The following is a 10,124-nucleotide window of genomic DNA, read 5'->3' as shown; positions in this document are numbered from 1 at the left end:
CTGAAAGAAATCAAACGTTTCATTTTTGGATTAACTTGTCTTAGAATTATCAAAATTTTAATCTTGCTAAGATAAATTTAAAAGTAATTAACAATTGAATTACGTTCTATTGATAATATTGCTAGCCTGGTTAATTTTTACTATTCTAGAGGGTTTACAAAGGGTAGAGGTCAAAGTTCAGAAGTTGCTAACAAAAGGACAACGCCTACCTACTACTAACAATCCCATTCATTAGACTCGCACGGACCTGCGGACTGGTGACACGTTGTCAATACGAACTATAGCATTGTGAGGTAAAAGTCCGATTTTTATTTGATAACAGATCTTTGTGAAGGAAACATGTAAGGTTAGCTTGCATATAAGGTATACTAGTATCTCACGCGATTATTTTGTTGATCGGTTTAAGATTGGATAATGGTAGACATTGCATAGTTGACAAGTAGAACATGAAGTTGAAGTTAAATGTCAAGTTAGAAACAAATTGCCATTGATTTGGCATTGACATCTTGTGTTAAAGTAAGAGATATAGTAATGTACACGTTTATGCAAATGTTTGATAAAAATCAAACAGGCATGAACATCAGGTTGATAATATATAGTCTAACATTGATATTGGTAAACTACATGTATGCACAACATGACTAATATTTGTGTTCTTGTACCTGGATTTTTTTTAGCAGTGAACTTTGTTAGCAGACTTTATAGTGCAGAACAAAACATCTGCCGCCAGATAAAAATACCCAACATTATAGCTAATCAGAATATATTATAATGTGGAATTTATGTTAGACATTTAGATTCGCTATACATATCGGTTACTGGTTTAACACATTTGTAAGAATTTGTCCTGTATTGTATTGTATTTATAACTCTGGTTTTGGCTACATACTCAGTTGTTAGTTATATCAAGTGAACTGATGAAATTCAAAATGGAGGTCCAAGGTTTAACTGGTTATTGTGAGCAAGTTTTGAGGGGAGGGGAGCTAGGGTATATTTATTTTAATGTGCATATAAGATTAAAAATAATATTACACAAACTTACAGTATATGATCTCTACCTGGGACTAATATTATGTATCGTTAGCCCAGTTTTTTAGACTCTACTTACAAAATTTGAGTGTATCACTAGGTGAGCCAACTTTTTAGACCTTTGTATGAGATAAGTGCACAAGATAGTGACATGGTAGATCCCCCCCCCCCCCCCCCCCAGCCATTATTGTTGGGCATTGTTGGGCAAATCAAAGGAAGATTTGTCATGGTGATGTACTATATAATATCTGTAGCACACACCTCAGCCATACTGTATATTATCTGTAGCACACACCTCAGCCATACTGTGTAGCACACACCTCAGCCATACTGTATATTATCTGTGGCACACACCTCAGCCATACTGTATAATATCTGTAGCACACACCTCAGCCATACTATATAATATCTGTAGCACACACCTCAGCCATACTCTGTGGTACACACCTCAGCCATACTATATAATATCTGTAGCACACACCTCAGCCATACTCTGTGGCACACACCTCAGCCATACTGTATATTATCTGTGGCACATACCTCAGCCATACTGTATATTATCTGTAGCACACACCTCAGCCATACTGTATATTATCTGTGGCACACACCTCAGCCATACTGTATATTATCTGTGGCACACACCTCAGCCATACTGTGTAGCACACACCTCAGCCGTACTATATGTTAGCTGTAGCACATACTTCAGCCATTCAAGGTATTTCTAGCAGACCAATAAAATGTCAAGTGGAGTATAAACATTTTATAACATAATACAGTTGTCTTGACGATACTTGAAATTAGGCACAGTTCTACTTAAATATGTGCAAGTTGAGTTTATAAGTTTTTTACTCAATTGAAAATACTTAAATAAAATCACATTCTGGTACAAATTTAACGTTGATGTATGTGTTGATTACAATTTGTCTTCTGACATTGTTAGAACAGTTGATTGCATAGTAGGGATTTCATGAACATTCTTTTTATACGTATCATAAATTATGTCATCAGATCGTTTGAGTATGTTATATCTTAATACCAGATTTGAGTTCAGTCAATTCCAAGTGATGGTTAAGTATGCTTCAGTAAGTACAATACTGTGAGTATACCCTTTAGATATGCAGCAAAAACTACGCCCAAATACGTATAAACTCAGCTTGTGCCCCTTTAACTATGTCATCATTCAAGCATATATTTATAGATACCACTGAGGGAAATGTCTTGATGACTACACATCATTGAAATAGAACAGAATAATCAGTAAGTTAAGTGATTGTCCTATTATAACCTATTGCAGTAAGGATTTCACATTAATATCTAAAATCTTGAAATTATTTCATCGACAGAAAACATGTACATTTTATTTCAATTTGTATATTTTGCAGGTTAGAATATATAAGATATTTTATTTGGGATCAAGCTTAAATAAAGTGAAGTGAAATACCTTAGAATAGAAAAATGGTGAAGTGGGCGGGCATTGGATTACCTGTGTTCCACCTCCTTAAAAAATAGAAACAAGCAAAGAGAACATTAACCGATAGAGCCTCCATCAAGGAGGTTCTATAATTAATCAGACTACAGTAAATCAAACTATAGATTACAACCTCTGAGAGAGTTATAGGTATATTAAATTAAAAATGAAATTATCACTTTTTAAAAAGATAGTGGCAGGTTTCTGCATGTTTTTTGCATTAACATTGCAGCATGCGAACCTTGTGCTAATTAGCAATCCTTCAATTGTCTCAGATAGGATGTGTGTGTGGTTGGAGAAGAACATGATTTCATTCATAGTAAGTGTATTGACATGTAGTAACAGGTTACAGGCAGAACAATATGATTGACCCATCTCATTTAACAAGATACAATGTATACAAAACCTTGTTACTGTTGTAAAACTGTCTATTGTTACCTACTCAGAGGTCAAAGGTCACCGTTAGCTTTGTTCTGCAGTCATAAAACCGTGACTAAGAGACTCAATGGTGCTCTCTCTCTGTACTGTGCATTGGTCAAGGAAATATTCTATTTTAATATTTACATAATGATTTAGTGGTGGACAGCAACAAAAGATTGAAACCCATGTGTCTTGATTTTAATAGTGCATGAATCTATTATAGAGATATTACGTCCGTGAATAGTGTCACCTAAGTAATGTTATAAGGATAAGATATAGATTTGTAATGTTCAAGACCGACCTTTTCTATATAAAACTCCACCAACTGAAACTTCTATCCTAATCTAACATAGGGCATGTAAACCCAATGTTTTGAATCCCACCTTTTCACATTTAGTGTTATCCTACACTGTATCAGTTGTGTTACATTTGTACATGTATAAGGGTTAGATTATACTGCAGGACCAACTTTTTCTCTGGTTTACCAAATAGTTATTTTTTTCTCACCATATTTTCATACTTATCTAACATGGCCCTTCAAAGCAAATGATATCAAATAATTAGCTAGCCTATGTCACTTAACCTATATCTGACCAGAATAATGCCAGCTGTGGTATACATAACCTCAACAGTTACACGCTGTGATTGATTGATTGATTGATTGATTGATTGATTGATTGATTGATTGATAAAAAAGCAAGACTACTGAATTTAGAGAGATTCAGTGTTGTGTGTGTTCCACACTGCTATTCTATACACAATGTAAATAACAAGAATGTTTGGAGTGTAAGTTGCAAACCTAGCAGTCTACCTTGAACTTCACCAGATTTGACTCAGATTGTGTAACAAGTCTAACCCAGAATACCCATAATGCATCATGTGATAGATTGATTGCATTCTGACTGTAACCAGTCAAACCCAGAATACCCACAATGCATCTTGTACATAGATTGAACTTACTGCTACCAGTAAGTCTTGTTCTTTTTTATGTTTACTTCATAAATTAATATCTTAAGATTCGTCGTCTCATCACTGTAATCTATAAATCAAAGAATTTATGAATTTATTTCAGATTTTCAGATTGCCAAGAAGATGGCTAAAGGGTAAGTGGTATTTCTTATGAATTGTTAGAGATTTAAAAGTGTTGTACCTCTGACCTCTGACCTCTGACCTCTGTACAAAAGTACCATTCTGTACTTCATGTACTATTCAAATTACTGTTGATTAATTTTGTAATATTCATAAAAAAACGAAATGAAAATATTATTGAAGGGAATAAAAAAAAAGCATACAATACGGCGTATTCCGGTTATCGAACTTCCGGTTGTTTCGCAGGAAAGTATCGCGAGAGGGCGCACCATATCTGACAAAGTGAGGGCCAGAATTTTCGTCATGGCATCTAATAGTATGGCGATGTATGAAGCTGTCAACAAAATGGGCGTAAAAGAACTCCGTGCATTCATAAAAGAGTGGAAAATTACTACTTCTAAATCTACTAGATATCACCAGAAATGCTGTCAATCTTGGTCTTGAAACACTAGAAAATGATAATTTTCTGAGAGAACGGAAGAGGAGACGAATAGTGGATGTCGGGCATCAAAAGATAGAACTAATCGACAGCGGAAACATTGAAAGTTGGACGGAGGACCTTCGAAATATACCCGATGTAGACATGATAAACATATTTCTTTACCTTACTGGTGTCTGTTGCTTGACAAAAGAACGATTACAAAATTACAAATCTGACAACAGCTTCCAATCTGATTAAAATCCGATGCAGATGTTGGCTAATCGTTCATTGCTATTTTACCTTCGTTATTTTGCCTGAATTGACCTTCTTGGTACATGTTTACATTTTTTAGCTTGCCTGATCGCCTCCTCTACGATCAGGCTAAAAATGTAAACATGTACCAAGAAAAATAATATCAGGCAAAATAACGAAGGTAAAATAGCAATGAACGATTAGCCGACATCTACATCGGATTTTAATCCGATTGAACAGCTTCCAGCTACAGTCATTGCAATATTGAGAGTTCGGTCGACTATTACCAAGCCACATGTTTATATTGTAACTGATGTCGCCGCATACTTAGGCCTTTCTTGTTTATTAGAACAGTGGTGTAGCACCACGGGTGAAATCATAAAACTTTGTACGGAAAAAAAACATTTCATGTACTGGTTATAAGTTGGCATAAACATATTTGTATTGATATACTCATCTTTACTATCACACTTTGGTTAGCTTGCTATTCTTCATTCAGGACCATCAGTGTATAAAAAAAACGCATTGAAGTCGGCAACGAATCATAAATATTGTTATTGTGATTGATGTACCACACCGCCCACCCCTTCAATGAATCGGCCTTCCATGTAACGTTTACGTGGTTCACTCATCATACCATGTCTTAGACCGATCTGATTAAAATCCGATGTAGATGTCGGCTAATCGTTCATTGCTATTTTACCTTCGTTATTTTGCCTGAATTGACCTTCGTGGTACATGTTTACGTTTTTGTCCTGATCGGTAGAGGAGGCGATCAAACATGTACCACGAAGGTCAATTCAGGCACAATAACGAAAGTAAAATAGCAATGAACGATTAGCCGACATCTACATCGGATTTTAATCAGATTGGTTTTATACAAGCTGCAATAACTGTAGCGTATATTGTGATTTTGAGGGTTCTTTCGTCTGTTTTTGTACCTTTTTCCGTTCCGATGTTTGACTGGAAGCAATCGCTACAATTTCTCCAACGGTAACGCAAATGGACGAGGTCACACTGAAAACGTGAGTGAGATGCCAGTGTACTACCCGTTTCAAAATGTTGCTACTTTTGGGTTTTCCTCACGGTCGAATTGCAGAGCCAAACTTACGCGAAATATTAGGAGAACAAGAGGTTAATTTGCTATTTCGTTATTTGATGGGCGATAATGCAATATTATAGCGTAAAGTTACGGGGAATGACAGAAAATCTTTAGTCAGTGGTTACGATGCCTATAGACTCTATGCTTTGCAACGATACTCTACAATTCTGGCCCTCACTTCCGGTTCTAAAACAGCGCCCCTAGTGGCCAAACAATCATATCTTTTATCTTTTCGGGGCTTCTTCGATAACCGGAATACGGCGTATTAACTTTAACTACTGCAAGGAGCTATACTGGAGGGTACAGCACATAACAGTTCTTCTTTAAAATACTGCAAGGTCTAGATAATTGTATTCCGTTCTCATTTTAAAGACTTTGTGTGTGTGTGTGTGTGTGTGTGTGTGTGTGTGTGTGTGTGTGTGTGTGTGTGTGTGTGTGTGTGTGTGTGTGTGTGTGTGTGTGTGTGTGTGTGTGTGTGTGTGTGTGTGTGTGTGTGTGTGTGTGTGTGGTTGTTAACAGTGTTTCTTTTGTTTCTTAGTTACAGTCAACATGCAAATGAGGAGTTATCAGATATTATATCAGAGTTATGGGATTTGGATGAGAATCAATTGACACCTGGGGAAGACTTTTCCATTGACTTGCAGGGTAAGACCAAGGTGTACTTGGAGGGGCGACGGGATAGAGCTGATGACCCACTCTTCTCATACGTCAGAGACAGTGTCTTCAAGAAAGAGACATTTAAAAGTAAGTACAGTCTTCAAGAAAGAGACATACAGTGCTTTCAAGAGAGAGACTTTTAAAAATAAATACAGTGTCTTCAAGAAAGAGACAAACAGTGTCTTCAAGAGAGAGACATCTAAAAGTAAGTACAATGTCTTCAAGAAAGAGACTTTTAAAAGTAAGGACAGTGTCTTCAAGAAAGAGACAAACAGTGTCTTCAAGAGAGAGACATCTAAAAGTAAGTACAATGTCTTCAAGAAAGAGACTTTTAAAAGTAAGTATTTATTCGTGGATTGCATTCAACATTTTCCTTACTGGCCATTTCAAATCTGTTACATGTAATAAGATCAAAGAGAAACATTGAATTAAAGACTTAATAATGAAAGGGTGATTTCTGTGAAGTCATTTTGTCATATTTTATGTTCTTTTGACTCTTGTAGCTTTCATTGCTTTACTTGATAACTATGAACAAGAGACCGGTTTGCCTGAAGAAGTAACACCAGATGAATTTAGAGAAAATTGGAAGTTTGTGAATGCAATAATGAAAACAAAGGTAGGATGACTGTTACACTAGAATTATTCTTGTTTTCTAAATTTGAAGGTTGTTTATTTTGTCTGACGTTTGTGTTTTTAGAACTTTGTGCTTGTGTTTTAGAACCAGTCAAAATATATGATGTGACATGATGGGACGGGACGTGGTGGAATGGGACAGGGCGGGATTGAACGAGACGGAACAGGACAAAAAAGATTTATAGAGCAACTTGTTATCCATAAGTAATGTGCTGTACTGTTGTTGTATTTATTTTTGCACATAAAAAATTTGGCGGAGTGGCAATTTAGGCACACTTTAATTTAGCTGGCATAGCAAGTGGCAGTAATGTATTTCAGGATGGCAGGTTAAGATTGTAATATTATTGAAATAATTTGGGCAATTGAAAGAGAAGTACAAAGGCTCTGTCACTACGCCCTCATCTGGTGTTGCTAACCTGTACTTTTGTTTTTTTCTAAAAACAGTTGATGAAGAAAGCACACAAATTCTTAGAGTCAAAAGGTAAAGCTCCAGATGATGAACAAGCATTCAAAGAACAGTTGTATGAACTATGGTTTAAACTGTACAGGAGAACCAAGGGTGTGAGGTATGTGTCGTCCAATATGGCTGTAATATACTAGTATTACAATTGTTGAAAAGGCCAAATATCAGTCATTGAAATTGTGCTGTATATTAAACTTAACATAATTAAAGAGTCACTGTCAATGTGACTGTACCATAAACTGTCATTTGGGAATTTTCACTAAAGACTTATTTTCATCTATTTTGCTGAAAAACAAACTACGTAAAAAAGTTGTGACTAAACAGTCATCCTACACACACATTGAAATAGTATATCGCCCTCACAGTCATGCTACGCACATTGAAGTAGTATGCCACCCTCACAGTCATGCTACACACATTGAAATAGTATACTGCCCTCACAGTCATTCTACACACATATATCCAGATGTTTACCTGAAAGTACACTATTTGTAATACTTACATGCCCAAATAGAAATGACATATTAATAAACTATCCTCTCCCATCTTTTTGTTCATCAGGAATCTAGATTCATCTGGCTTTGAGCATGTCTTTGTTGGCGAGACAAGAGGTGGTTCTGATGATGTCATGGGTTTCCATAACTGGATTCAGTATTATCTACAAGAGAAACGTGGTAACATTGACTACAAGGGATGGATTCCACCAAGAGGAAGAGTAAGGCTTTCATACATTTTCAGATCGTCACTCCAGAAAATAGAGACATTTTCATAAACTATGGGTTCTGGAGAGTAATTTTACATCACCTACAACACTTGCAATTTCTGAGAAACAGCAGGTTGATCCTGTGCATTTATAGGGTATCTTTGTTGTGGGCTATTGCATCATGGGAGTCAGCAGAAATAATATATTCAAATTGTACACTGAATATTCATGAGCCATGAGTGCCTGTACCCTTCAGTGTAAAAAAGCACACAAGGGTGATGTAAAGATAAAGAAATGACTCCTCAGAACCCATAGTTTATAAAAATGACTTCATTGTTAACTTGTGTCTGTGTGTGTGTTTGTGTCTGTGTCTGTCTGTGTGTGTGTGTGTGTCTGTGTCTGTGTTTGTTTGTGTGTGTGTGTGTGTGTGTCTGTGTGTGTGTGTGTTTGTGTGTGTGTGAGTGTGTGTGTGTCTGTGTGTGTCTGTTTGTGTCTGTGTGTGTGTGTGTGTGTGTTTGTGTGTGTGAGTGTGTGTGTCTGGGTGTGTCTGTGTCTGTGTCTGTGTGTGTGCGTGCATGTGAGTATATGCATGTGTCTTTGTGTATGTGTGTGTGCACGTGTGAGTATATGCATGTGTATGTGTGTGGTTGTATGTGTGTCACATGTGTGTGTGTGTGTGTGTGTGTGTGTTTGTATGTATATGTGTATCACATGCATGTTTGTGTGTGTGTTTGTGTATGCACTTATACTTCACTGTATGTTTGTATAATCGATGTGAAATTATAATATACTGTGCAATCATTTGATTGTGTGTACAAGGAAGAGTTGCATACTCATTTGCATATCATTTACATACAGTTATGCAATAATGTTTTTGGTGCAAATGCCAGTAGTATACATGCACTAATATGAGTACATGTAATTCATTAATGTATATGTCATTATACTATTATTTTTGATTTGTTTGATTTTAGAGATCACACAAACCAGTAGATAATCCTAGATTAGTCAGTATACAGTTTGCTTGGAAGCAAGACGTGAAAGCGGTAGGCAGTAGTTTTATTGGTACAAGTCCTGAATTTGAAGTTGCACTGTACACCATATGTTTCTACTGTGGAGATGAAACCAATCTGATTGAAGTCGGAGATTATGAATTTGAAATAAAAGTTCACCGTTGGGGACCAAAATTAGCAGGTTGTTATCCAGTTTTGAAATAAAACAATTACAGAACTAGAAATACCTTGTATACAGAGAACTAGAAATACCTTGTATACATAGAACATTCATAATAAGAATTCTGATGTGTAAACTACCCAACAAACAAACAAAATGCAGATTAAAAACATACTTACCATATTAATTTACCACTAAGTACTCTGGCAGTTTGAAATTATATCATGCAAGGTACTAAAATTGGGTTTTCCATAGCAGGAAATACTAAAGTGTTATCATTTTAACGCAATTCAGACATTTTGATAGTGGGTAATGTACAGTTTATGTACGTTTTGAGCATTTCCATGACAACAGCTAATCTGTACTGACATTTTCTTGTTCCATCATGCATTGCAACATAAGGACGTCAGTTTAGCAAGTTTACCATGATCACACTTTGATAGTTTCCACAACACTGACGTTATTTAGTGGAGCACCTATCTTTGTGTGAATGGATAGGGGCACCTAGCTTTGTGTGAATAGATAGGGGCACTTCTATTATTAACTTGATATATTTTTAACAAATTAGGAACACAGTATTAATGGAGAATGTCCTGCCAAATTTTGTGGGTTGATTGCAATAGAGGGCACACAGTTGTTAAGTCAGATAGAGTCACCTCTATTTTTAGCTTAACACATTATTAACAAATTAAAAATGCAATTAGACAGTATGTT

The 10,124-nt window shown here is 36.0% G+C and overlaps 1 protein-coding gene across 1 annotated transcript; it reads left to right on the top strand.

The window, feature by feature from the left end:
• Positions 1–202: 202 nt before the first annotated feature.
• On the top strand, positions 203–10,124 carry LOC144445902 (uridylate-specific endoribonuclease B-like). The gene is made up of 7 exons (XM_078135544.1): positions 203–293; positions 3,990–4,020; positions 6,320–6,525; positions 6,942–7,054; positions 7,516–7,637; positions 8,096–8,249; positions 9,212–10,124. Exons 2-7 carry the CDS (start codon positions 4,010–4,012, stop codon positions 9,452–9,454), a joined length of 849 nt encoding a protein of 282 aa, XP_077991670.1. The 5' UTR covers positions 203–293; positions 3,990–4,009; the 3' UTR covers positions 9,455–10,124.

The sequence above is a fragment of the Glandiceps talaboti genome, chromosome 14, assembly GCF_964340395.1.
Source record: "Glandiceps talaboti chromosome 14, keGlaTala1.1, whole genome shotgun sequence".
NCBI classification, from domain to species: Eukaryota; Metazoa; Hemichordata; class Enteropneusta; family Spengelidae; genus Glandiceps; species Glandiceps talaboti.
This window is presented reverse-complemented; position numbering and strand designations above follow the sequence as displayed.

Excerpts from the sequence above, each read along its gene's own strand:
- LOC144445902 (XM_078135544.1), top strand. Across the intron at positions 6,526-6,941 it reads CAAGAAAGAGACATTTAAAA|CTTTCATTGCTTTACTTGAT; the intron begins GTAAGTACAGTC and ends TGACTCTTGTAG. Across the intron at positions 7,638-8,095 it reads AGGAGAACCAAGGGTGTGAG|GAATCTAGATTCATCTGGCT; the intron begins GTATGTGTCGTC and ends TTTGTTCATCAG.